The sequence below is a fragment of the Lepisosteus oculatus genome, chromosome 21 (genome assembly GCF_040954835.1).
Source record: "Lepisosteus oculatus isolate fLepOcu1 chromosome 21, fLepOcu1.hap2, whole genome shotgun sequence".
Classification (NCBI taxonomy): Eukaryota; Metazoa; Chordata; class Actinopteri; order Semionotiformes; family Lepisosteidae; genus Lepisosteus; species Lepisosteus oculatus.
In genome coordinates this window covers 1,878,234-1,906,036 of record NC_090716.1, presented here as the reverse complement: position 1 = coordinate 1,906,036, position 27,803 = coordinate 1,878,234, and the positions used below count along the sequence as shown (strand labels likewise).

Below are 27,803 nucleotides of genomic sequence, written 5' to 3'. Positions count from 1 at the left end.
GTGTGGGTGTGTGTGAGCTGCATCGCCGATCGACCGGTCGAGCGACGTCCCCGCCTGTAAACGCACGCGCGGAGCGCCGATCCCGCCCCGCCCTCTGCTCGCGGACGGCCGCAGCCCGCCTTGCAGGAACGGAGGGGGGGCAGGGGGGGCGCAGAAGTCAAACGGAGGAGACGCCGATGATTTGGAAGCTGCGTGTGGTTGCCATGGCTCCCATCTTCCCGCGTGGTGTTAGCAAAGCGCACGGGCGGGCGCCGCGGCCTGGCTTAACCCCCGAGGCGCTGGCAGGGGCGAACGGGCCGTTGTCCCCGCTGGGGCGAAGGCCTGACTATACCTACACCTCTACCTGTAACGACCAGCGCCAGCCGCACCTGAACACCAGAACCGCCGAGCTAAACATCCCAGGGCTGCTGTTGCTCTTCTGCCTGATTTATAGATCCGATGGGGACGCTGGCGATCCTGTAACCTTCAGCTCCAGATTCCAGGAGCCGAAGATTATACAGGAACCCAGCGAGAGGGAGGTGGGGGGGGGGGGATAGATACCACATGCCCCTCAGCAGCAGCCGGAGAGATGGGAACGGGGCTCCACCTCGCAGGGGGGTGCAGCTGTACAGATCTCCCCTGGGCCCGGGCCTGGGCCCGACTTCAGAGCACAAGCCTGCGCGTCATCGCCATAGCGACACTCCGGCAGGGAGCTCGTGAGGCTCCGGAGTCAGGCTGGTTCAAAGACGAGCCGCCTCTCCTGCGCCTGCCAGCTGGCAGAGTGCAGGCACGATCCGCCTCGAGGGCCGATCTCGGGGGCCGCAACAGCCCTGCGGACCTGGACTCCCAGGCTGTGCCCCCGGGGGCTTTAAAACACGATTTCAAACCAACAGCAGGCAGGCTCCGGACCTCAGTCGCGCCTCAATCCGGGAACTCTCCCGTTGGGTCTGACGGAAGAGGTCCTCGTTCTCCCAGTGCGCTAAAGGAAGGGGAGCAGATGGGAAACTGGGAGGGACCGGTGACTGAACACTGGCTGTTGCATTAAAAAGCAGCAGGCCGCTGACAGACCCAATAACAGGGATATCAGCTCACCCCCTACGAAGGCCAGCTCTTCGCAGCTGCCTCAGGCCTCTCAGATCTCCAACGTGCGTCAACACCTCTTGAAACACTGGGAAAGACCTCTTTATTTTGGGGGGGGGGGGTTGATTTTTGAAATTCCTGGATGTCGGCTTCTGAATTTTCTGTGGATGCTGATTTCCTCCAGCGATCTCCGGGCTGTCTGAGGTAGATGGGATAGCGTGGGCCGGGAAGAGCTCACTGGGGCGGGAGGAGGGCTCAGGTGGGAGGGGAAGGCTCTCTGCCTCTAGCCTCGGCGCTCAGGAAAGCCCCTGGATGTGGGCCCAGCTGGGGGGGGGGTTCTCAGGCCGTGATTCCTCTGGCTGTAAACAAGGGGTTGACACGCACCGCACACAGCTGGGTCTTCACTGGAAAAAAAGGACATTCCCTGCTGTCCCTGGGTACCTCCGGCTTTTTTTTTTCCGGTATAGAAAAAGTACTCTCGCGCCGTGCAGCTGCTCCCCGCAGTGACAGCGATTGTTCCCTTCAGCGCTGCAGTCTGCAGACACCACAACACGTGTTCCAGTCTGTGTGGAGTCTGCACGTTTCCCTGGGCTCGACTGGCTCGGTCCCCGTCTTCGCGTCTCTCCGTGACGGACCAGCGCCCCGTCCGGGGTTCGAGCAGTCCAGAGATCAGCTCAGCTTCACCCCACGTGAACCCCCCCCTTGCTGAAGTATTACATAGAATTTAATAAAAATACTGAATCTATAAATCCGGGTGTATAAACACTAATGCCGTACAAAGCAGTGTGCATTTGAAGGTTGTGGCTATGGCACGACAGCCGACTCAGGGTGAGGTCACTTGGCTTAGTTGTGTCCCTTTGGAAGATTCAATTCAATTCATTTTTATATAGCGCCTTTCACAACAAGGTTGCCCCAAGGTGCTTGACAAAGCAACTGACCAGACATGTTGTCAATACAGAACAGCAGACCAGAAGACAACGGAGGAGAGGAACCCAAAACTCCTTCGTAAGGAGACAGAAACCTCTAGGGGTCCAAGGTCAACTGGCTGCCCAAGCCCTTTGGGCATGCTAACATGATATCATTAAAAAAAAGGAAACGATAAGGATATAAATCCATCCATCGTGTCTTCTGTGTGTCAGTACTCCATGCAGATCTCTGTAGACCAGTAAATTCCTCCTAAACGATAGCTATATCCACGATGTCCCTCTAGGATCTAGGATGTTTAACATCAGGGATTTCTGCACTTCTACAGCCCATGAGGCTGCCCTCAGGCCTGCCCTCACCACTGGTCTCCACGTCTGTCCCGTCTGCAGATCTTCCTGGAGCTGTTCGGCGCTTCAATGCCTTGAACCGGGCAGCTGGTGCTTGTGGGATACGTACCCAGCTCCCCTGGGGGCCTCACTGGAATAACTGGCTGACGGATGCACTCGGCACCTGGGACACCTCGCTGCAGATGTGTTACTTAGCCATTGCGTTGATCACGAGTCGGGGAACGTGCGGCGAACTGAGAACGTCTGTTTTGCCTCCCAAGGCTATCTGCCCCTCCGGGTTTCTCCACTGACACGACACAGCGTGGGAGACTGACAACAGGAGCCGAGCCCCATCCTGCAACAGGAACGCAGCTCAAACACAGCGAGAAAGACGCCCCGAACGAACGGCAGTGTCTGTACAAAACCTAAGGACAAGCCTGGACTGGAGGTGTTCTTGTTTCTTCTTGAGGTGCCAAGTTTGAACACCACCCCCCCCCCTGCACGGTGTGAACGCCTCACAAGGACAAAGCAAGATGGGGGGGGCGGTCAGTCACGAGGGAGGTGACACAGTATCGGGCGCAGCGCCGCCACCGTCCACACACGGGACACGGGCGAGAAAGCTCTGCACGCGCTCATCTCTCCGAGAGGGGAGCCGGACGCGTGATCCTCATCACACGCGGGAGGCAGAGACAGCGCTCGGAGATACGGCCCAGATCCCCTCTGCCCTTAGAATGTGGAGGACGCGAGAGGCGCGTTCTGGCTGGGGCTCCTCGACAGCACTGTTGCTTCTCCCTGACCTATTTCCGCACTATAAATAGCTGCATTCAGGTCCCTGCTACACATCCAACTCGGCTGCCCCCCTGCCAACGCGCGGGAGAGAGACGAGGAGAGGAGGAGACAGGGAGAAGGAGTGGGGGAGGGCGGGAGAGATGGAGAGAGAGAAGGATAAAAGAGAGGGAGGGAGGGAGTGAGAGAGAGAGAAAAGGAGGTGCTTGAAATCCTGTTTCTGCTTCTCTCCTCCCTCTGCTGTAAGTGCGGCCAAAGAGAACCCCTTCACCGCGCGGGGCAGCCCATGGCAACAGCAGGCAGAGGCCGTCTGAGCCGAGCCCTGTCCTGCCCGGCCACGGAGAAGAGGAAGCGGAAGGCATAAGGATCTGGAGATTCGAATGGAACGGGCTCCTGCTTCACAAGAAGTAAAGCGGAAAGGATATTTTTTTCATTATCGCCTGTGACGAAGTGAGAACAACTTTCGTGTTGTGGCACCTCGCGTCACCGGGGCTGCTGGGATTGTTGCCAGGACCGAACACCTCAATTTGCACCTCATGACATGCTTAACTACTACTGAAGCCTAACTCTCCCAGCAACGACTCCACGTTCAGTACAGCTTAGCCACGGAACCCAGGAGGCTGCAGTATCACCTACCCAGCTCTTGCACTGACAAAAACATGAAAGGGCTGCCCAGCAGTGCGTCATCCACAGCGATCCTGCCATGTTTATTACAGAGCCCTCCACTGTCCCTAAGCCTCACACTCCTACTCGGGGTGCCCATCATCCGGACCGACTCACACCCCAAGACAGCAGGCCAGACCGGGCAGCGAGCAGGGCTGGACACGTTCGGACAGTAAGGCCCACGCGCTTTCTTAAATCCTGCGCCTGTCGTTTGATATTTCTCACCAGCTTGGCACGCAGCCTTGCTCGGCCAGAGCAACCTTTTCGCTGAAGGAGGGCCATGCTTGGATTTGGGGGGGGCTGTGCAGACTCTGCCAGGCCTGCCCCTGATGATGCAGGTGGCCGGTGGCAGCTGTTTCCAGATGTGACAGCGGGCAGAAGCTGGCACAGGAAGGGACTCCCCGGCACACAGCCGCCCCCCCCAGGCAGATCCCCCCCAGGGAAGGTGACATGGGGCAGTCAGGCAGAAGCAATGGGACGCTACCAAGCAGGAGGGAGATCTGAAGCGCTATTCCTCCCACACACCTCCCCCACTGGGGGGGAGCACTGCAGCTGAGCTGGTCTGCAGCAGGAGCACAGCAACATGACTGCACACGGGCCACAGGGGGGCCGCACACGGGACACAGGGGGCTACACACGGGGCACACGGGCCACAGGGGGGCTGCACATGGGACACAGAGGGCTACACGTGGAGCACACGGGCCACAGGGGGGCTGCACATGGGACACAGGGGGGCTGCACACGGGCCACAGGGGGCTACACGCGGAGCACACGGGCCACAGGGGGGCCGCACATGGGACAGCACACAGGCCATAGGGGGGCCGCACATGGGACACAGGTGGCTACACACGGGGCTGCACATGGGACACACGGGACACAGGAGGCTGCACACGGGATACAGGGAGGCGCACACTGGACCTCCCTAAAGGCCCCCACCCCAGCTGCATGGCCGAGCCCCCGTCTCCCCTGATCAGTCAACACACGCACCCTGAACTGACGCTCCAGAGAAAAAGAAATTCTGGATCTGAATCACGGCAGTTCAGCTGACACAGAATCACATCAAACACCCCATCCAGCGGGGAACCCCCACCCAGCGCTTGAAGGGTAACAGCTCGTGCAACAGGGAAGCCGCTGGTGTCGTCATGCAGGGGGGAGGGCGAGACGAGTCGCTCGATCAAGGCAAGGCAGAGGGGTACCGGGCAGGGACGGGGGGGACGCCTTGCCCCTGGGGAGCTGCTACAGCGAGTCACGAGTCAGCTGGATATTCCCTGTGGCGGAAAAAACACTTCTTCCCTCATCCTGGAAAAAACACCCCAGAACAACCCTCACCGCACGCCGAGGCGGCGGGGGCAGGAGCCGCGATCTGGAGCCGCAAAAACGCCCACGGAGAGCTCACCCTAAATAAACCCCGAAAGACTAGTCCCAGCGGGAGTGCTCGCCTGCTTTTATTTTTCTAGATCGCTCCTAAATCCCAGACGGGGCTGGGCTCTCTCACGCGGAGCAGGGGTGACTGGCAGATGGGAGGCCGAACCCCGGAATGTGTGTGGCAGTGGGTGCCCCCCAGCAGAGCCCTTCAGGTGGGCCAAGCGTCTCTCAGCTCCGTCCGTCTGTGTCCCCCCCAAACCCCCCCCCCCCACACTCCTTGCCACTCCACTGCCCACCCCTAGAGGGCGACACCTGACCCACACCCTGACCTGGGGGTTTAATCACCTCTGCAACCAAGCCGATGGCCCCAACTCGGGCCAGAGACACAGGGGGGCCCCCCGAGCTGTGCCTACAGCCCGCGCCCACCACTCCCCAGTCTCCCCAGCTCCTTCCCTCGCTGACAGCCGGAGTCAAATCGTCCTGCGTTAAATTTTAATGGGCAGCGATTAAACTTTCACTTTCCGTGAAGCGGGCAGAGATGGAGAGAGAGGCCGCGAGCGAGGACGGCGGAGGAGTGATGAGAAAGAGGAGGATGAGGAAGAGGAAGAGCTGGGGAAGGTCGGAAAGGCGCAACTCCAGCAGTGCTGCTAGAAACGCTGCCTGCTCATCCTGAGCCACAAGCGAGAGCACAGGAATGGCTTTATCCCGGGTCTGGCCTGGGCCAAATGAGCAAAGAATCCCCTCAGTAACTCTCCGGCCAAAACATCAGGAAGTCTCCACCTCAGCAGCCACAGGCACTTAGCAGTGTGGGCGAGCCAGGCGGTCAGTCTGCGGTCACCGTGAAGCTCACGGCCTGCAGCACTGTGGACAGTGTGGACAGTCAGTCTGCGGTCACTGAGAAGCGAGCAGTGTGGGCGAGCCAGGCGGTCAGCTTGAGGTCACCGTGAAGCTCACGGCCTGCGCCAGTGTGGACAGTGTGGACAGTCAGTCTGTGGTCACTGTGAAGCTCACGGCCTGCGCCAGTGTGGACAGTGTGGGCGGTCAGTCTGCGGTCACTGTGAAGCTCACGGCCTGCAGCACTGTGGACAGTGTGGACAGTCAGTCTGCGGTCACTGTGAAGCGAGCAGTGTGGGCGAGCCAGGCGGTCAGTCTGCGGTCACTGTGAAGCGAGCAGTGTGGACAAGCTGGGCGGTCAGCTTGAGGTCACCGTGAAGCTCACGGCCTGCAGCACTGTGGACAGTGTGGGCGGTCAGTCTGCGGTCACCGTGAAGCTCACGGCCTGCGCCAGTGTGGACAGTGTGGGCGGTCAGTCTGCGGTCACTGTGAAGCTCACGGCCTGCGCCAGTGTGGACAGTGTGGGCGGTCAGTCTGCGGTCACTGTGAAGCGAGCAGTGTGGACAAGCCGGGCGGTCAGCTTGAGGTCACTGTGAAGCTCACGGCCTGCGCCAGTGTGGACAGTGAGGGCGGTCAGCTTGAGGTCACTGTGAAGCTCACGGCCTGCAGCATTGTGGACAGTGAGGGCGGTCAGTCTGCGGTCACTGTGAAGCGAGCAGTGTGGACAAGCTGGGCGGTCAGCTTGAGGTCACTGTGAAGCTCACGGCCTGCGCCAGTGTGGACAGTGAGGGCGGTCAGCTTGAGGTCACCGTGAAGCTCACGGCCTGCAGCACTGTGGACAGTGTGGGCGGTCAGTCTGCGGTCACTGTGAAGCTCACGGCCTGCGCCAGTGTGGACAGTGTGGGCGGTCAGTCTGCAGTCACTGTGAAGCTCACGGCCTGCGCCAGTGTGGACAGTGTGGGCGGTCAGTCTGCGGTCACTGTGAAGTTCACGGCCTGCGCCATTGTGGACAGTGAGGGCGGTCAGTCTGCGGTCACTGTGAAGCGAGCTGTGTGGACAGTGTGGGCGGTCAGTCTGTGGTCACTGTGAAGCGAGCAGTGTGGACAAGCTGGGCGGTCAGCTTGAGGTCACCCTGAAGCTCACGGCCTGCAGCATTGTGGACAGTGAGGGCGGTCAGTCTGCGGTCACCGTGAAGCTCACGGCCTGCACCAGTGTGGACAGTGAGGGCGGTCAGTCTGCGGTCACTGTGAAGCTCAGAGGAGCGTCACCCCATCTCTCGCTCTTTGTCACCCCGAAACAACAGGCAGCTCCAGAAGGGGACCAGTACATATAAACAAACTGGATGGAATTTCAGAAGAAGCAGGCGTGCCAGAGGAATGGAGGGGTGAAAATCGGGAGAAGAGGGAAAGGGAAACGGGGAAAGCGAATCGCTGGTCCCCGGGGCAGTGAACAGAGCACCCCCATCAGCCCCCCATACCCTCTCAGGACCACCGGACAGGGCAAGCTCCAATCTCTCGCTGGCCTGGGGACGAACCGCCTGCCGCCCCACAGCAGGCAGGCCGGACGGGAAGAGCAGGGGCTGAGGTGAAGGATCTGAGCCCCCTGTGAGGGGCTCACACGGAGCTGGGGTGCAGGGTGACACCACCCGACCGCACGGGGTACACATCCACCTTCTGCTCCCGGCCTGTTCATTACACGAGAGCCACAGAACCACACCGATGAGCCCCAGCCTCCCCCACTTCACCAATTACAATCATCCGGCCTTGAAGTTATCAAAGGCAGGCAGAGGACTCATTTTTCAGATCAGCGCTTGCTCGAGAAGCAGAGTCTTGGAGAACCATCTAAAACAGCGTCTTGTTTTCTTTAAAGAAGCTCGAGCGTTTTAAGGTCAACGATTCGGCGTCGATTTTGTCCCGGCTGTCCTTCCTGGAATCTGTTCTCACTTTCACCCTGATCTGCTGGTTCGGCAGCCTGAGTCTGAGAGGCAGGAACACACCCGGCAGCCTGGTGAAGAGATCTCAGGAGGTGCCTGGTGTTGATCTTCCTCTCCTCTCCTCCATCTATCAGAGACGTGTTTTGCGTAAAGCAAAATCCATCTGTGACGATCCTTCACACCCCTTGATTCGAAATCTCCAGTTACTCCCATCAGAACGCAGATACCGACTCCCCAACTGCAGACTCAACAGACTGAAGTTCTCATTCATACCTGTAGCCATTACTCAACACTCAACACTCCACCTTCTATGTAAATATGTAGATTGTTGCTCCTGTCATTTTGTTTCTTCTGTCTGTCTGTACACCAGCACTGCTGCTGTAAAACAACTTGCCCCCCCAGGGATAATGAAGACTCTCCCTCCGTCTTCAGGTGTGCAGAGAGATCAGTGATCCATGGATCACAGAGAGCAACACTGTCCAGAGTCTCTCTGCTCCTGGTGTCTGCAAATCTTTACAAGAATTAGAAGAGTGTAATTGCTATGCAGGTCCCAGGGCATCAGGGCCCAGTTTCCTAGTGACCCAGTGAGGAGAGGGAAACTCACTGCGCTCCTGCCACAGCAGCAGGGATAAGCAATACCCTTGTCTCACTACCCTGACTGGACATGTGCTTTGCCCCTTTCTCTCCAACTGGCTGCAGTGCAGTCCTTCCAGATCAAGATCACTTTATTGGCCCTATACAATCGCTTGCATTAGGCATTTGTCTTTTCGCAGACCCCAGCTTGCTCTCCATGAGACACACAGACAGGGAGAGAAGCTGGGGGTCAGAGCGCAGGGTCAGCACCCTGGAGCAGTTGGGGTTAAGGGCCTTGCTCAGGGGCCCAACAGAGTAGGATTCCTCTGCCGGCCGCGGGATTTGAACCTGCAACCTTCACAGCTGTCCTACAGAAGTTTCCACAACCCACACACTGCTGGGGGGGGGGGTCAACTCACGAGCGTTTGCCCGGACAAATGGAGGAAATGACTCACCCACTATGGCCAGGTTGTGCTCTGAGCCACAGGCGATCTGCAAGGGAAAAACAAAGAAATCAAAGTTCATTTTGCACATCTCACCAGTCTGGCCAGGACGACGACAGCCCCCAGCAGAGATGAGACAAGCGCTGAAGGTAAGGCTACTCTGGGATTTATGACGCGGTCAGGGAGGCTCCCCTGTAGAGCAGCTTGATCCAGTCCAGGTTTTAAAGCGCTATCAAGCAGGCTCCATGTTACACCGCAGACAGATCCACTCCAGGCTTTCTGAGCTGCAAAGCCCCACTACAGAAGCCAGCACTGAACTGGATTCATCATGCCTCCTACATCACTTTGAGAAAATCTACACAGGCAGACGCATGGAGTTAAACCATTAAGCTTGAAGAAAAAAATGGAATTTCCTCTATCATGAGAGGAAGAGAGAGAGCTGAGAAGTACAAGCAAACAGAAAGGCAAGAAAGAGCAGCACAGAACTAGATACAACCACAAACACAAAACTGAGCGAGCACTGGCACTGCATTCATGGTTTTCATTAGCATAATGCTTTTCATCCTGAAGTGTTGTGGAGCCCAAAATCCAGCCAAGACACTAAGGTTAACAGTCCTGCGCCTGCCAACAGCCCTGGGACCTTCAATAACCCACTTCCACAGGCCCGCACTGGAACAGGTTTGGATACTCTGGTTCCTCTGCAGAGGCAAGAGCGCCACCTGCTGGTCCAGTGTTAACAGCAGCAGCCTGGTTTTCCTTGGAGGCCATCCCTGGTCATCCTGCGGGACCGGAGGCCGGTCCAGGGAGCCGTGCTGCTGGGCGCCCTGTCCCAGAGGCCTCTCTGGCTCCTGCTGTGTCTCAGACTCCGGGGGATAGGCCGCCGCCAGGGCTGTGGGGGAGCAGGTGGAGGGGGGGCCGGGGGAGGCCGCAGGCAGCCAGAGAGAAGCAGCAGAGCGCGGAGATGAGCATCTCACACACCCCCCCCCCCCCCCCGCCTCAGCCATCCCAGGTTGCTTTCGGGTTAGGGTCCGCAGGGGTGTCGTTAATGCATTATTATTCACTGGGTCGCTGGAAGTCTGTTACTGGTGCTGGCCTGAGCTGGGGAGGGTGAAATCTGGTCCCCTGAGACACTCAGAACAGCTCCAGGACTGCGATCTCGGGATGGGGGCAGGGGGCAGAGGTCAAAGGTCAGTACCCCCCCCACACACACACACAAACTCCTTCACGCCACGAGAGGCGCAGCTTCACGGTGTTCTTCATCGGGCAGACCATCCTCATCAGACTGCAGATGGGTGCCTTAGCACACGCATGTAGAAACACACGCATGCACGCGCACACCTGCACGGCTACAGATTCAGCCAGACGCATGCAGGAGAGAGCGCGCGCACACACACACACACTCCGAGCACGGACAGACTCCAGAGCCCGCCTGCCGACACACACCTTCAGCGGAGCAGCAGAGACATCTCCAGCATAGTAATGAACCACTGCAGCAAGGCGGCCTGCCCCCCCCTTCCTCTCCAGCAGACAAGAGACACGCGCTCTCCGCCACACCCCTCCAGCCCTGCCCCGCGCGCGAGCGAGCACGCACACACACACTCCACACGGCCGCGCTCCGGCGCAGCAGCAGGACGGAGGGGATCTGGAAGAACAAACGCGCCCACTGCCGGCGCCCCGTTTCTTTCGGTTCAGAGTCTCGGAGAATGCGGAGCCTCGTTCCCTGCCAGCCTGCAAACCGGCAGGCACGGACACTCACAGTCATCGTGGGGGAGCCTGCTCTCGACTCCCAGCAGCAGGGCGCCCGGAGACGCCGGCCGAACCGCCCCCGCCATCGCGACGAGCGCGGACGAGACGCTTTGCCCTCGTGTCAGGGGAGATCTGTGCACGCCGGGGTCACGGACCCCCTCTCTCTCCCTTTAAGGGAAAGTTGGAAAAGCCCCAGTGACCTCGGGTACAAGCCTGGCCTACACCCTAAAGCCCCGCGGCTCGGAGATAAAGCCAAACGATAAAGCCGTTGGGCCCGGCGCGACCCCCAGAACCCCACACAGCCCAGCCCCTCGCACCCCTGACACACGGAACACCCTCAAGGAGGTGGGTCTCCAGAGCGGACAGGAGGAGCCACAGGCCGAGGCGCCTCCCCTCGCTGGCAGCCCATCGGGGGCGGGGGTCCCCATGCTGGCCAGCACTGCTCGGGGAGCACAGGCACCCCTCCCCCCCCCGGCCAGCTCGGATTAGCGCGCCCCGATATGCAGGCGGGGCCGCCCCAACCAGCAAGTGCCCCTGCACGTCAGCCCCCCAGGCGGCTCCCATCCCAGCAGGCCCCTCTCTTCCACAGGCTCAACACTCCCCCCCCCCACTGTCCTCAGCACGCTGCCGGCCGCCCGCTTCTCAAAACTCCCACCCCCCTCCGTCCTGCTGTCGTTCCATCCTGCCTCGTTCATAAGTGACGAGAAAGGGACCGGTCCGGTATTTCACCACGCAGATACCAGACATCACGGCTGGAGGGAAACGGGGAGGAGAGGGGCGAGGGGGGACAGAGGAGAAACGCCGCGACAGGAAGTCAGATGCCAGACGGCGGCGCAGCGGGCCGAGGCCTGGAGCAGGCAGCCGAACGGCGAAGAACCGCGCTCTTCAGGATTCGGACACGCAGACGTCAACCCCCTGGCTGAGCCGCTGGAGGGGCCGCCTTCAAAGCCCTCTAAAAAAAACGCCCCTGGAATGGGGGGGGATTTCCCAGGAGGCTTTGATGTGGAGGGAGACGCTCCCGGACGCCAAGGACACAGGCGGGCGCAGACAGGCGGCAGCACGAAGCACAAAGACGAGCAAAGGGCACGCCGCCGAGAACCCTTTCATCCTCCGCGACGGAACAACTCCCCCCGGAAATGCCAGGCTGGCAACCGGGTAGCGCCGCTGAGCGCCGAGACCGGGCTCCGGCTCCCGAGGCCGAGAAGCGAGATGAAAAACCAAGCTGCTGCTCGTGTCCGTCTCCGTGGAGATGTTACTGGAGAGGGGAGGGGGGGGGGGGGGGTGTGGGGGGTGACGACCCTGCACGCCGGGAAGGACAGGGGCCGCGTGCAGCCCCTCCTTCTCGGTCTCTCCCTGAGAAAGTGGCGAGAGCTGGGAAAGCTGGGAGCTCGGGTTCGCGAGCGCAGCCAGACCAGATTGGCCAAGCTCCGGCCTGCCGCTCTGGCGCCCTCTTGTGTTCTTGAAGGGGAGAAGGCGGCGGCGGCAGCAGAGGACGCGGCGCTGTCCCCTTGGTCTCCTCCGCTCTCCGCGGGCTGGGCGCCACCTGTGCCACACTCCTCCTGTGTCAACACGCCAGGAGGTGAAAGCCGCCCAAGGTCGTGCCGCCTGCTTCCTTTCCTAGTGGCGAGGACGTCCTTGCTACCCATCATCCAGGACCGAAATCCAATACAGGGGATTCTGATCCCACACTCTCCCCCTGCTGCACACAAGAAGGCCTCCCACCGGGCCCGTTACCGAGCGAGACAGCGACCAGCTTCCCAGAGCATTGTCAGTCAGACTCCCAGTGCACAGCAGTCTGATCCGCTCCAGGTGTGACAGTGCTGTCAGACTCCCAGTGCACAGCAGTCTGATCCACTCCAGGTGTGACAGTGCAGTTAGTCAGACTCCCAGTGCACAGCAGTCTGATCCGCTCCAGGTGTGACAGTGCTGTCAGTCAGACTCCCAGTGCACAGCAGTCTGATCCACTCCAGGTGTGACAGTGCTGTCAGTCAGACTCCCAGTGCGCAGCAGTCTGATCCGCTCCAGGTGTGACAGTGCTGTCAGACTCCCAGTGCACAACAGTCTGATCCACTCCAGGTGTGACAGTGCTGTCAGACTCCCAGTGCACAGCAGTCTGATCCCCTCCAGGTGTGACAGTGCTGTCAGACTCCCAGTGCACAGCAGTCTGATCCACTCCAGGTGTGACAGTGCTGTCAGACTCCCAGTGCACAGCAGTCTGATCCACTCCAGGTGTGACAGTGCTGTCAGACTCCCAGTGCACAGCAGTCTGATCCACTCCAGGTGTGACAGTGCTGTCAGACTCCCAGTGCACAGCAGTCACAACAGGGTTTTGCTTACTGGCTGAAGGGCTTCTGTAAAGAAGCCAAAAGCACATCCTGGTGAGATCATGCTCAGCACCCTATCCTCAATAAATGCGCTTGGACAGCTGTGTTGATATTCACTATATCCAGGCTTCTGCTGCATTAATACATAATTTGTCCTTCACAGTAAATCAAAATGGAGATTGCTATGCAAGAGAAGTCAGTCTACATTCCTGCAGCTGTGAGACAGGCAGACAGAACTGCTGTAAAAACATAATTTCATCTAGTCTCCTGTAAAAACACTGTCAACTTATGTTAGTTTTTTTTCACAGATTTACACAACTCTTTGGAACTGCAGTGTTGCAGAATGCCTGACTGCACCCTTGTAGAAATTGATGCAGTGGATAACCCTTAGCTTTCCAGTAAAACTCTCGTCTGAGCTCCTGCCTGAGTCACTCAGCACCTGCACAATCAATCCTGCCGATTCAAGGTGAGCTGTGACCTTCAACTGGTGTCCGTAAGGCAGCCAGCATAGAGAAAAGGCATAAGTTGTGCAATTTCCCCTCCTGGTGGCCAACTTGGGTACTGACAGCCTGAATTCCCGATTCCCAGCTCTGCTGGTGCCGGATGAAAGCTTCCAGCCCAAATCCCAGACAGCAGGAATCCTGCAGGATCAAACCCTGCCGTCAGCGGTTAGAGCTTGCCCTCTTCCAGATCAAGGCAGCAGGGAACAGCAGGGGGCTGGTCAGGCACAAAGGCCAGAGGAGGTGGGGAGCCCTGCAGGCACTGAGGTGAGAGAATCTGGGCCTCAGTGTAAAATCAGTCTTGCAGACTTGCAGTCTTGCTGGTGACACACTTCACCCATGAGATGAGCTGATAAACCTACAAGGTGCTTTTTCTTAGTACCACTTCATGGCTGATTTCTTTATACCTCTATGGCCCTGCTGTGCATAATTCTGATGAACCAATACGCCTTCAGGCCAGAGAAATGCAGATTAGGCTGAATGTTCATGTTTATGTCCAGGAAACAGGGGTAAAATACGGCCCTGGCTCTGGTACTTAAAGCTGCACTCGACAGCACCTAACAAACTATAGCCTGATCTGGTCAGATCTCAGTAGCCAGCAGGGCTGGGCCTGGACAGCCCTGGGGTGAGAGACCTGCAGGGAGAGCCAGTGTGCTGAGAGTGGTGTTGGTCGACCAGCAGGTGGCGCTCTCCTAACCTCAGAATTTCCAAACCAGTGCCAATCCTGACCAATCAGCTTTTTGTCATTTTGCTTTCAAGTCAAATGGCAGCTCTGTCGGTTGGTCTGTTGGTTATCAAACCTCGGCTGGTGATGCCTGTTGGCTGCCGGACCTCGGCTGGCGATGCCTGCCGGTTGCCGGACCTCGGCTGGCGATGCCTGCCGGTTGCCGGACCTCGGCTGGCGATGTCTGTCGGTTATCAGATCTTGGCTCGTGAAAGAAAGAGTCAGAGTCTCCTCTCCGTGGCCTTCCTCTGCTCCTCACTGACTCAGTGAAATAAAATATCTCATGACCTTACTCAAATTGTTCTTCATGCCAAAGGCCTCCATTTGCCTGCTGTGGGTTGGCTGTCATGAAACAGAGCTGCGTCATTTTATTTTTAGTTTATTCTATTCTTATCTGTACCCAAAAGTTACAAGACAAGCAAAATTCTGAAGACCCGGAAATATGGTGATTGAGATGGTGAGAGAGAGTCAGAGTGTCCCTTCACCTCCTGGCCTGGTGAAGCACGGACCCAGAGTGCATGAATACCAGGCCTTGAGACTAAGAGGCGAACAGGGGTGTGTTAAAAACAGAAAGGAAACAAACTCCACTGATTCCAGAGTCTACGGAGTCTACATTTCAAATAAAGGATCCTATAGGTTGTCTCAGAACCACATGACCTGGCCCGCAGACTCGCCACTGCTCAGATCCGACAGCTTCACACAGACCCAGGATATCAAACACCGAAACATCGGCCTTTCGGGCAGGGCACAGCGCGCGGAACAACGAGGACCGAGGACCCCCGCTTCACAGGGGCCTCCGGGCCAGACAGCTGACCCCTGAGGGCCGAGCCCCTCTGACAGCCGGGGATATTCGTCCCAACAGCGCCTCCTGTTTTCTAGCTGCCTCTTCCCATCGTCATTCCGGGTGGAACTCTCGCCGCCTCCGCGACCTGCGGGGCCAACGCACGGGACAAGCCGAACCGCCCGCCAGCGCGGGAGAGGAGGCGGTCCAGACTGCAGCCCGGCATGTTCCCACACCCGCCAGCAGGGGGCGGGAGAGCGGGAACGAGGGAACAGACACAGCAGCACCGCGATGCTGATGCGGCCTAGCGGCGCCCTCACCTGCCCTGACCCATTCGGACATCATTACCCCCACCCCCACCCGGCGGTCATCGTCCTACCTCGGTGGCGCCGGCGAGGCCGTCCACCTCCGCGGGGACGCCGGCCGGCTGGCTCCTGCCCGTCTCGGAGGGGTCGCCCGGCCGCCCCAGCTGCCCGTAGTCCGCCCTGCCCCAGCTGAAGACCCGGCCGCTGTCTGCAACACGAGCACAGCGAGCGCTCAGCCTCCAGAGGAGCTGAGGAGCTGAGGAGCTGCCGCACAGGGGGACAGGAGTCTCACCGCACAAGACTCCCAGCGAGGCGATTCTCCAGCACCTGTCCGCACCGGCATCACCCTCCCCATCCTGAACCAGTCGGCCGCGTGCTAGTGAGGGGCCTGCCTCCGGCCTCAGCCCACAGACAACCGGACAGTTAAACCCCTGATTCCATCCATCCATCTTCTCACTGCTTCGCCCAGTCTGGGTCGCAGGAGAGCCGGAGTCTATCCCGGCAGGCAACGAGAGCATGGCTTGGCACCCTGGACAGGACGCCAGTCCATCGCAGGACTCGCATAGACACACTCTCACGCCAGGGCCAGTTTTCCCCAGAAGCCTGTTACCAAACCAGTGTGTCTTTGAACTGGGGAGAACTTACAAACTCATGCAGATAGACTTATGACCCTTATAAAAACAATATAGTCATGAATTTGTCTTGACCGACATACAGGGGCCCCATGCCTCAGTCTGCCAGGCTGGGTGTTGATGCACAGGAGGACAGTCGGCTCTCTGCACTCACACCCAGCTGCAGATGAACCCCTCCACCCCCCCCACCTCCCCACCTGCCTCACCTGTCCGGGCAACCAGGTGTGTCCACCCACTCCACACGGCCGTCGCCGGCCCCCCGCCCAGCAGGGCTCGGTCCACACACCGGGGCAGGGGCAGGAAAGGCAGAGAGACGCACAGCTGCTTGTGCTTATTACTACCCCAGAGGAAGACATCGCCCCCTGCTGCACGACACAGGAGACAACACAGGGAAGAGTGACAAATGACTGGAGCTCATTTGCTTGATGAAAGCTAACTGAGTCCAAAAAAAGCACTGATTAGATGATACTAGTACACTGGGAAAAGAACAGTAACTAATCAAAGGCTATGTTAATCGGCTGAAGAAAGGCTCCTGCCTGCTATGACAGAAAGTCCTACACAGTCCTGTTACACAGCAGAGCAGGGACAGCTCAGACTGTACCACCTCATCGGCAGGAACGGGGGGGCTGGATGAAGAAACCCTGCACCGCAACGCCCTCAGCTTCGTGGTATTCACCTGTGAGACAGACGCAATGGTAGGCCCCAGCTGCCACCCCACGGGGAGCCACATGGTCCAGACCTGCACAGCAAGATCGCAGAGGGGTCAGAGCCCACATAGACAAGACCTCTGTAAAAATACTACGACACTACAGATGGGGCTCTAATAACGGTATTGATTTACTAAGCTCATCAAACAATGCCAAAGTATGCTTGACGTAAGCACCTCTTTCCAAGATAACTGAACTCTCCTCTCTCCTAATAAGAGAGGGCGGTGTGGTGGCCCTGTGGCTCAGGATCTGCTCCTGTGGCTGGAAGGTTGCCGGTTCAAATCCCGTGGCCGGCAGAGGAATCCTACTCCGCTGGGCCCCTGAGCAAGGCCCTTCACCCCAACTGCTCCAGGGGCGCCGTATAAATGGCTGACTCTGCGCTCTGACCCCCAGCTGCTCTCCCTGTCTGTGTGTCTCATGGAGAGCAAGCTGGGGTCTGTGAAAAGACAAATTCCTAATGCAAGGAATTGTACATGGCCAATAAAGTGATCTGATCTTACAAGCAGTAGCTGTTCTGGCTCAGGTAGTCTGACTGACTGTGACCGCTGAAACATCAACACCGAGTGATTAAAAGGTGGTCACCTGGCACCAGGCAGGGTTCCCAGGCATTCAGGTGTGCCGGCACCGGGTTCGGGCACAGAGCCCGCTTAGCCTGAGCAGCCAGGCCAGTCCCCCACTGGAACACGTGGCCCGAACCTGGAAGACACAGGACACAGGAGGAACGCTCCTCAACAAACCCAGTTCTTCGTACAGGAGACAGGAGACAGAGAGCACACAGGTGGGCCTAGCATGCAGAGCACATTAATTCCTTACGCTATACTGTGCCTGACGCCCCTCTCATTCCTTTAATTTAATTCCTTACATTTACACAGCGATTTCCTGGACACTGCACCCAGAGCTCTTTACAGGTCATGGGGATCCCCTCCACCCCCCCCAGTGTGCAGCCCCACCTGGATGATGCTCCAGTCCTCTCACACACACCAGCTCTCAGTGGGGAGGAGAGCAGAGGGATGAAGCCAGTTCAGAGATGGGGGTTATTAGGAGGCCATGATTGGTAAAGGCCAGGGGGAAATTTGGCCAGGACACCGGGGTAACACCCCTACTCTTCTCGAGAGACACCCTGGGATTGTTAATGACCACAGAGAGTCAGGACCTCGGTTTTACATCTCATTCGAAGGACGGTGCTTTTTTTAAAGTACACTGTCCCCGTCACTATACTGGGGCATTAGGACCCACACAGACCGCAGGGTGAGCGCCCCCTACTGGTCCCACTAACACCTCTTCCAGCAGCAGCCTCAGCTTTCCCAGGAGTCTCCCATCCAGGTACTGACCAGGCTCACACTGCTGAGCTCCAGTGGGGCTGCCAGCTGGGAGCTGCAGGGTGAGAGAGGTGCTGGCTATCAGTTTACTGCAAAACAAAAACTGGTTTGACAAATTAACAATAATGAAAATAATCATCGTAGATGCCCCAGACTCTCCAGAATCTGACATTCACGTGCCCAGCTCCTGTCTGCGGCTCACTGGGAGAGCTATTAGTGGGACCAGTAGGGGGCGCTTTCCAGCTGCCTCCATCTCTCCTACAGCGACGGCGAACGTCACTAGATCAGGCTGCTAACGTCTCTCCTTTCCTTGTGGAAGTGAAACGACGCCGAGTGGATCTGCTGCCCGAGCTGTGCTCCCGGGGGAGGGGGAGCGGGTCAGAGGGCGGAGATTTCCCGTTTTAAGTGACTGGACGATTGTTCCGCTGCGGCTCGGTTTGTCTCACGCTTGACCGACGACATTTTAACGGATTGGCCGCAAAATTCCTTCTGCCAGCCCGTGCTCTGAAGAATCGGGCGTCGCGGAGGGCGTCTGCGTGAAAGAGAGAGACGGGGCTGGAGAGCGTGAGGAGGGATCCCACTCAGGCGGAGTTAGAGAGATCTGGGCAATGACTGCGCCCCCGAATATCCACAGGGGCAGGGAGCAGGAGACCGGCAGTGTCCCAGAAACCCGGAGCGACGTCTTCTCCTCCGATACTTTAATGGAGGTGTCACGGGACCACCTCAGGGTTAGGATCAGGTGTCACTGAAGCCAGGGAAAAATAAACGCAGAACCAGTGTCCTGGTGCTCAGGTGCTCTCAGTGCAAGAAAAAGCACTGAGCCCAGAAAAACCACCAAACTCTAGTCTAGTCAAACTCTGCCCTGGCATACAGGTGAGCTGACAGGAGGCAAGGACATCAACAGGCAACACACAAAATACAACAGCACCCCCCCCACACAAGCAGGAACAGCTTTACCACACCAGCTATATGAACTAAATAAAAACGAGCATGCTCAATGTCTTCCTTCACGTGCACTCTGGGGTGAGGATGCTGATGAGTGAGCACAGAGCGCACATGAAGGTCAGGCAAACCTGGAATGTGAAAGTTCGAAAGAGGGGCAGAGGGGACTCACCTGTGACAGCCAGTGCGTGCCTGAGCCCCGCGGCCAGTCCTACCACCCGTTCAGAGAGAGACTGGGGAACAGGAGACACAGAGAGAGAGACTGATGAACAGGAGACACAGAGAGAGAGACTGAGGAACAGGAGACACAGAGAGAGGGACTGATGAACAAGAGACACAGAGAGAGAGACTGGGGAACAGGAGACACACAGAGAGAGAGACTGGGGAACAGGAGACACACAGAGAGAGAGACTGGGGAACAGGAGACACAGAGAGAGAGACTGAGGAACAGGATACACAGAGAGAGAGACTGAAGAACAGGAGACACACAGAGAGAGAGACTGGGGAACAGGAGACACAGAGAGAGGGACTGATGAACAAGAGACACAGAGAGAGAGACTGGGGAACGGGAGACACACAGAGAGAGAGACTGGGGAACAGGAGACACACAGAGAGAGAGACTGAGGAACAGGATACACGGAGAGAGAGACTGAAGAACAGGAGACACACAGAGAGAGAGACTGGGGAACAGGAGACACACAGAGAGAGAGACTGAGGAACAGGAGACAGTGGTCACTCAGGGAACAGGATACAGATAGAGAGACTGAGGAACAGGAGACACAGAAAGAGAGACTGAGGAACAGGAGACAGGGGGTGAGACAGGGCTGCAGCCTGAGCCCAACACTGTTCAATATCTATATTAACGAATTCGCAGGAATGTTGGAACAGTCTGCAGCTCCTGGTCTCACACTACATGACACAGAAATCAAGTTCCTGCTCTATGCAGATGACCTGGTCCTGCTGTCGCCCACAGAACAGGGGCTGCAGCAGAACCTGGCACTGCTGGAGCAGTACTGTCAGACCTGGGCGCTGACAGTCAATCTGGACAAGACCAGAGTTATGGTTTTCAAGAAGAAAGCCAGACCTCAGGGAAACAAATTCACACTGAACAACAACACATTGGAGCACACATCCAGCTACACATACCTCGGTCTCACCATCAGCTCTTCTGGGAGTTTTGACCTGGCAGTGAAGGCACTGAGAGAGAAGGCACTCAGGGCTTTCTACACAATAAGGAGGCTCTTCAACATCAACCCACCAACAAGAATCTGGCTCCAAATATTTGAAAGTGTAATCCAACCCATTGCCCTATACGGCAGTGAAGTGTGGGGTCCCCTCACAGACCAGGATTACACCCAATGGGACAAACACCCCACAGATCTGTAGAAACATCCTCCGTGTGCAGAGAAAAACACCTAACAACGGGTGCAGGGCCGAATTAGGCTAGTACCCACTATTGATAAACATACAGAAAAGAGTATTAAAGTATTGGCTACACTTAAAAAACAGCGACCAAAATTCCTACCACCACAAAGCCCTGCTGAGCCAAGAGCTGAGCCCTAAACAGAGCCCCCTGAGCTAGCTGGTCCTGAGACTCACTGACCTGAGCCACACCGACACTAACCAGCATCAGGACAGCACTGCTAGAGCAACACAAATCAGACTCAACCACATCACAGCACAGATCAAACAGCAATATCTCACACACTGGGACACACACACAACATAAACTGGAATGCTACAGAACCCTTAACAGACAATACACACTAGCTGAATATTTGACCAAGATAAGAAACAGCAAAAAGAAACAGACCCTGACGAAGTACAGGCTCAGTGACCACAGCCTGGCCATATAAACTGGGCGTCACAGGCAGACCTGGCTGCCCAGAGGGGACAGGCTGTGCTCCCACTGCCACCGGGGAGAAACAGAGACAGAGGTGCACTTCCTACTGCACTGTGACAGATACTCTGGGATTAGAGAAACATTCTTCCCTAAACTCAGAAATCTAATCCCAGAGTTCCCACACCTGCCAGAATCACAACGGGTCCCAATCCTACTGGGAGAGGGAGGGGGGAACTCAGTTGAACTGGCAGCCCAGTATGTGATCTCCTGTCACAGCCTGAGGAACAGTGAGTCTGTCTCCCAATAATGCTCAATATGTTTACAGTATATGTCAATATTTTATGATATGTCTTTGTTGTAAATGTCTGTAATATGTCTGTAGATTTTATTTTATTTTTTTCATGTTAATTTTACCCATTGGTCATGCTAATAACATCACTTTATTAACCTTTTACAATTTCTTGCATTAGGAAATTGTGTTTTCTTTTCAAACAGCTTGAATTGAATTGACTGGGGAACAGGAGACACAGAGAGAGAGACTGAGGAACAGGAGACAGAGAGAGAAACAGAGACTTCCTACAGCACTGTGTCAAATACTCTGGGATTAGACAAACATTCTTCCCCAAATTTACAAATCTAATCCCAAAACTCCTACACCTGCTAGAATCAGCACAGCTCCCAATCCTACTGGAAGAAGGAGGAGGGAACTCAGTTGAACTGGTATGCCAGTATGTGATCTCCTGTCCCAGCCTGAGGAACAGACATTGAGTCTGTCTCTCAGTAATAATAATACAGTGTGTGATCTCCTGTCCCAGCCTGAGGAACAGTCAGCCTCTCTCTCAATAATAATAATACAGTGTGTGATCTCCTGTCCCAGCCTGAGGAACAGACAGTGAGCCTCTCTCTCAATAATAATAATACAGTGTGTGATCTCCTGTCCCAGCCTGAGGAACAGACAGTGAGCCTGTCTCTCAATAATAATAATACAGTGTGTGATCTCCTGTCCCAGCCTGAGGAACAGACAGTGAGCCTGTCTCTCAATAATGCTCCATATGTTTGTATGTACATGTATTATGATGTGTCTGTATTGTAAATGTCTGTAGATGTTGTGTTAATTGTATAGGCTTTGGCATTGGATTTTGGATTTATTCATAGGTCATGCTAATGAAGCTTCTTGAATTGAATTAAAAATTGACTGGGGAACAGAGAGACACAGACTGTTTAACAGCAGTCGACCCCCATGTCTACTGCTTGACCACCGACAAAACTGAAATCAAGACAAGACCCTCGGAAGGACACGGGTCCGAACATGCTGTCCCACCTGGATGTGCAGAGGCTCTGCGCTGTCTGCTAGGGGCCGCCCAACACCAAGCTGTCCAAAAGCATTGGAGCCGCAAGAATAGAGGGTCCCCCTGTCTGGAGAGAGAGAGAGAGATGGGGAGAGAGAGAGAGAGATGGGGAGGGAGAGGGGAGAGAGAGAGAGATGGGGAGGGAGAGAGAGATGGGGAGGGAGAGGGGAGAGAGAGAGAGAGACCACCTGAAGCGATTACTTCTATCCCACCCAAAAAGTAAAAGCCTAACTCTGAAAGGCCTTTACTCCAGTTCAAAATCTGTCCAGTCAGCCTGGGGCTGTGCCGGCTGGTGCGTCCTCTCCCACTCCCACTGAGCTGCTGGAGGTGAGGTGGGACGCTGTAGACGGGACGATCCCGTCCCGCTCCAGTGACCAGGAGTCACATCCTTGGGCTTCCCTGGACCGAATCCCTGTTTGTGTGCTCCTGCAGTTCTAAACCGGCCTGACTCCAGGGCCTGAAGGACCTGCCTTAAAGGCTTAACCAGTCCCCACATCACACTGGACCCAGATCTTCATGGATTCAGATCCACAGCTCCTGCAGACCTGTGGCTCTGCTGGACCACTGATAGCTACGCGGATAGCTGACTGAAAGACAAAAGGAGGGCGCAAGAGAAGCCCTTAGTTTTTACAGCGCTCTGATGGGATCTGATTTTTAGGGGTCGCGCCCAGACGAGGCAGGACACGCTGCGGACAGAGAAAGCGCTGGCGGCCGACTTCCTCCCGACTCTGTGCTCGCGGCTCACCTGTGAGGAGGAGAGTGAAATCCCAGCCGCAGGCCACCTGCTCCACCGCCTGCCCGCCGGGGCCGGGGCAGAGGTGAAAGGTCGTGACCTCTCTGGTGTGGCCCAGGCCCAGCTGTCCGCTGTGGTTCTGTCCGCACACCAGCAGCTGTCCCGCGCCTGCAGACAGGGAGAGTAAACGCCGAAGAACAAGCCCAAGAGGCTCCCCTGTTGCGCGATCACGGTTCCTCCATTATTTGCCCCCGTACCAGGGCGATTCAGAGGGCCGGAACGGCAGGAGGCAAAGACAACACCGAACACATCCCCAACTGGAGAGAGAGGTCGCCCCCACCCGCCCAGCGGGCTTCCCCGCACTTACCCGTGAGCAGGACGGAGTGCCCACCTCCCCCGGCCAGCCGCCGCAGGGCCCGGCCCGCGGGGTCGCCCTCCTCCACCTGCCCCGGCTCCACCCGGTCCTGCCGGTGGCCCTGCCCCAGCTGCCCGTGGCTGTTCGCCCCCTGCGGGTGAATGATACCCCGTCACGTACTGCAGGCCGACAGCTCGCTCACTCGCTCGCTCGGGGCGATGGCAGAGCCCAGACGCCACCCAGGGGCCTCCTGACCACGAGCCCTGAACAACAGCCCCGGCTTTCACACCTGGAGGAGCACCGCCTGAGTGTGCACGAGAGCGATTATTCATCCAGCGCTGGGAACCACAGTGTGCACGAGAGCGATTATTCATCCAGCGCTGGGAACCACAGTGTGCACGAGAACGATTATTCAACCAGCGCTGGGAACCACAGTGTGCACGAGAAGGATTATTCAACCAGCACTGGGAACCACAGTGTGCGCGAGAGGGATTATTCAACCAGCGCTGGGAACCACAGTGTGCACGAGAGGGATTATTCAACCAGCGCTGGGAACCACAGTGTGCACGAGAGGGATTATTCAACCAGCGCTGGGAACCACAGTGTGCACGAGGGTGATTATCCATCCAGCGCTGGGAACCACAGTGTGCACGAGAGGGATTATTCAACCAGCACTGGGAACCACAGTGTGCGCGAGAGGGATTATTCAACCAGCGCTGGGAACCACAGTGTGCACGAGAGGGATTATTCAACCACCGCTGGGAACCACAGTGTGCACGAGAGGGATTATTCAACCACCGCTGGGAACCACAGTGTGCACGAGAGGAATTATCCATCCAGCACTGGGAACCACAGTGTGCACGAGAGGGATTATTCAACCACCGCTGGGAACCACAGTGTGCACGAGAGGAATTATCCATCCAGCACTGGGAACCACAGTGTGCACGAGAGGGATTATTCATCCACCGCTGGGAACCACAGTGTGCACGAGAGGGATTATTCATCCACCGCTGGGAACCACAGTGTGCACGAGAGGGATTATTCAACCAGCGCTGGGAACCACAGTGTGCACGAGAGGGATTATTCAACCAGCGCTGGGAACCACAGTGTGCACGAGAGGGATTATTTAACCAGCGCTGGGAACCACAGTGTGCACGAGAGGGATTATTCAACCAGCGCTGGGAACCACAGTGTGCACGAGGGTGAATATCCATCCAGCGCTGGGAACCACAGTGTGCACGAGAGGGATTATCCATCCAGTGCTGGGAACCACAGTGTGCACGAGAGGGATTATTCATCCACCGCTGGGAACCACAGTGTGCACGAGAGGGATTATTCATCCACCGCTGGGAACCACAGTGTGCGCGAGAGGGATTATTCATCCACCGCTGGGAACCACAGTGTGCACGAGAGGGATTATTCATCCACCGCTGGGAACCACAGTGTGCAGGAGAGGGATTATCCATCCAGCGCTGGGAACCACAGTGTGCACGAGGGTGATTATCCATCCAGCGCTGGGAACCACAGTGTGCACGAGAGGGATTATCCATCCAGTGCTGGGAACCACAGTGTGCACGAGAGCGATTATTCATCCAGCGCTGGGAACCACAGTGTGCACGAGAGGGATTATTCATCCACCGCTGGGAACCACAGTGTGCAGGAGAGGGATTATCCATCCAGCGCTGGGAACCACAGTGTGCACGAGAGGGATTATTCATCCACCGCTGGGAACCACAGTGTGCACGAGAGGGATCATCCATCTGACGCTGGGAACCACAGTGTGCACGAGAGGGATTATTCATCCACCGCTGGGAACCACAGTGTGCAGGAGAGGGATTATCCATCCAGCGCTGGGAACCACAGTGTGCACGAGAGGGATTATTCATCCACCGCTGGGAACCACAGTGTGCACGAGAGGGATCATCCATCTGACGCTGGGAACCACAGTGTGCACGAGAGGGATCATCCGTCTGACGCTGGGAACCACAGTGTGCACGAGAGGGATTATCCATCCAGCGCTGGGAAAGACAGAATGTGAGCCGGAGCAGGCCGTAGCCACAGCTCGGTCACGCCCGCTGGGCCGGTCCCTTCTTCTCCCACAGGTCTCCCCTCTCCTGCCTCCTGGGGTCACTCTGCGCCCTTGCCCAGGGCCCTGCCAGCCCAGCGTCGGCCACCAGCCAGCGGGTCAGCTCCACCTAACTGCCGGGTCCAGCTCTCCAGAACCCGACGGGGACTTCAGATCCTGCTCACTTCTCCCTGCCGGAACGCCCACACTTCCCAGCCCTGGTGCTGGCGAGCCACCAGATTCAGCCAATACTGTGATCACGGAGACCCCTTCACCCATTTTCTGTTTCTAAAAACTTACGAACTTACTTACGAATGCCTACAGAAAAAAACCCCAAATCCCTTAACTAAGCAGACCTGAAAGCAATTTGAAAATTAGCAGATTACTTTTTTGAAATCCTAAACTGAACAAACTCCAAAGTGTTGAGAATTCCCAAGCAGAATCCTGGCCAGGTCACATGCAAGAGAACACATCACTCCTGTCCTGGAGTCCTCGCACTGGCAGCCTATCCGGTTTTGTGCAGACTTTGAAAAACTCATGCTCACCTATGAGGCTCAGCATGGCTTGGCACCACAGAACCTTTCTGATTCATAATCTTTCTACTCCCCTCCTCGCACCCTTCTTTAATCTGACTCTGGTCCCCTGTCTGTCCCCTGAGCTTGTCCACTCTGTGGGTGACAGGGCTTCTCCTGCTGCACCCCAGAGCTCTGGAACTCTCTCCCCACGGATATCAGAGTCTCCCACCCTGAGCACATTCAAATCCAGACTCAGGAGCTTTCTCTTCAGAAACAGTGCTATCCTTATAACTGTACTTTAAAAGGTACTATATAAATAACACGTATTTATTATTATTATTATTATTAATAATAATAATATTGGAGGAGTGGGCAGGCTACGCGTGGAAAGAGAGGGGTTCCCCACACCAAGAAATCAACTGTTGACAAACCCACCCTGTGCAAAAGTCTGCATAAAAGTTACTAACGAATGAACCCACGTAAGGAAAATAACGCAAGACAAATTCTAAAACAAACGATGTATCGCTGCCTAATTTAAGTTGGAGACATACACACCCAGGCGAAGAAACGGAGCCCCTCGGACGCCAGGCTTCCAGCCGCCATCGATGTAAACAAACCAACACGTGTGGCGGCCGGCGGCTGCTGGTGACCTTCCCCCGGAACGCCGCCACGGGCAGGAAGTGCTGCCGCGCGTGGACCGCTCTGTCCGCCATGTTGAGTGTGGCGAGCAGGCTGCAGTCTTCAACACCGCGCTCTGTCTCTCCGGTTAATATTGTTAGCACTTTATTCTTAATTATAGCGCCTTTAAAGTTAGAACACAAAGTAGACCAGAACCTTCTGAGCGTGTGGAGAGGAGCAAACAGATAATATCGGTATATACTATATACTATATACCACATAATATTTACGATATACTGAAAAGTTAACACAACGTGTACTAGTCAGTTGCTTTGTAAGTGTATTTATAGAGATTCCTGTAAATAAGGTATTATAATATTCTGCAAGAGGTTCAAAAGTTGAAAAGGCCAGAATATTACCCCCATGAAATTTGTAATTGTATTTATTTTTTCTAGATTATTTATATTTATACATATATTTTCTATTCTGAGATATCGTTTTACAAATATGTGCTCTATAAAGAACAGCATTCCAGCTGTTGATCTTCTTCACACCAGAAACATTGTGTGTCTTTCCCTACAGTGGGAGCTCTCCTGCACAGAGAGGAGCTGCACTTGAGAGAGATAAGATCACTTTATTAACCCTTTACAATTTCTTGCATTAGGAATTTGTCTTGTCACAGACCCCAGCTTGCTCTCCATGAGACACACAGACAGGGAGAGAAGCTGGGGGTCAGAGCGCAGGGTCAGCCATTTATACGGCACCCCTGGAGCAGTTGGGTTAAGGGCCCTGCTCAGGGGCCCAACGGAGTAGGATTCCTCTGCCGGCTGCGGGATTTGAACCGGCAACCTTCCAGCCACAGGCGCAGATCCTGAGTCACAGAGCCACCACACCACCCTCACTTGGGATACCAATTCGATATGAGTGTTAATCTTATAATTAATTCATTCAGGTCAATTCGCCACTGTAGGAGGACCAGTGTGAGATCTGCTAGAGGGGTACTCCATACCCAGCAATGGAGAGACTGCTGTCATGTGTGTGAAAACGGTACAAAGCTTCCGCGCTGCTGGAGACTTCAATCCAGGAGCAGTTTCATCTCTAGTCAGTGTTTCACAACACACGTGCAGATGTATGTTGCTGGGCGGAAGTGTGAGACGCATTCAGGAGCTACAACTTCAACACTTTACTCACAGTTTCCACTACTGTTTTCCACTGTTATTCCAGCTTTGACTGTTTTTAGCCAGCAGCTGTATCACCCTGCAGCTCCCAGCTGGCAGCCCCACTGGAGCTCAGCAGTGTGAGCCTGGTCAGTACCTGGATGGGAGACTCCTGGGAAAGCTGAGGCTGCTGCTGGAAGAGGTGTTAGTGGGGCCAGCAGGGGGCGCTCACCCTGCGGTCTGTGTGGGTCCAAATGCCACAGTATTGTGACAGGGACACAG

The 27,803-nt window shown here is 56.3% G+C and overlaps 1 protein-coding gene across 4 annotated transcripts in view; it reads right to left on the bottom strand.

The window, feature by feature from the left end:
* The window catches only part of sergef (secretion regulating guanine nucleotide exchange factor), a 40,658-nt gene extending 14,255 nt beyond the window's left edge, over positions 1-26,403 (bottom strand). For 3 of the 4 annotated variants that reach the window (XM_069181588.1, XM_015338697.2, XM_015338699.2), the window contains exons 1-10: positions 26,302-26,403; positions 23,179-23,317; positions 22,824-22,979; positions 22,051-22,145; positions 19,059-19,119; positions 17,208-17,321; positions 16,595-16,657; positions 16,125-16,283; positions 15,361-15,494; positions 8,919-8,955 (exon numbers count right to left, since the gene is read on the bottom strand). In XM_069181588.1, coding sequence (XP_069037689.1) covers positions 8,919-8,955; positions 15,361-15,494; positions 16,125-16,283; positions 16,595-16,657; positions 17,208-17,321; positions 19,059-19,119; positions 22,051-22,145; positions 22,824-22,979; positions 23,179-23,317; positions 26,302-26,349 — 1,006 coding nt within the window. In that variant the 5' untranslated portion in view covers positions 26,350-26,403. The remainder of the gene's footprint in view (positions 1-8,918; positions 8,956-15,360; positions 15,495-16,124; positions 16,284-16,594; positions 16,658-17,207; positions 17,322-19,058; positions 19,120-22,050; positions 22,146-22,823; positions 22,980-23,178; positions 23,318-26,301) is intronic. The other variant, XM_015338698.2, reaches the window with a different exon arrangement.
* Positions 26,404-27,803: the final 1,400 nt, after the last annotated feature.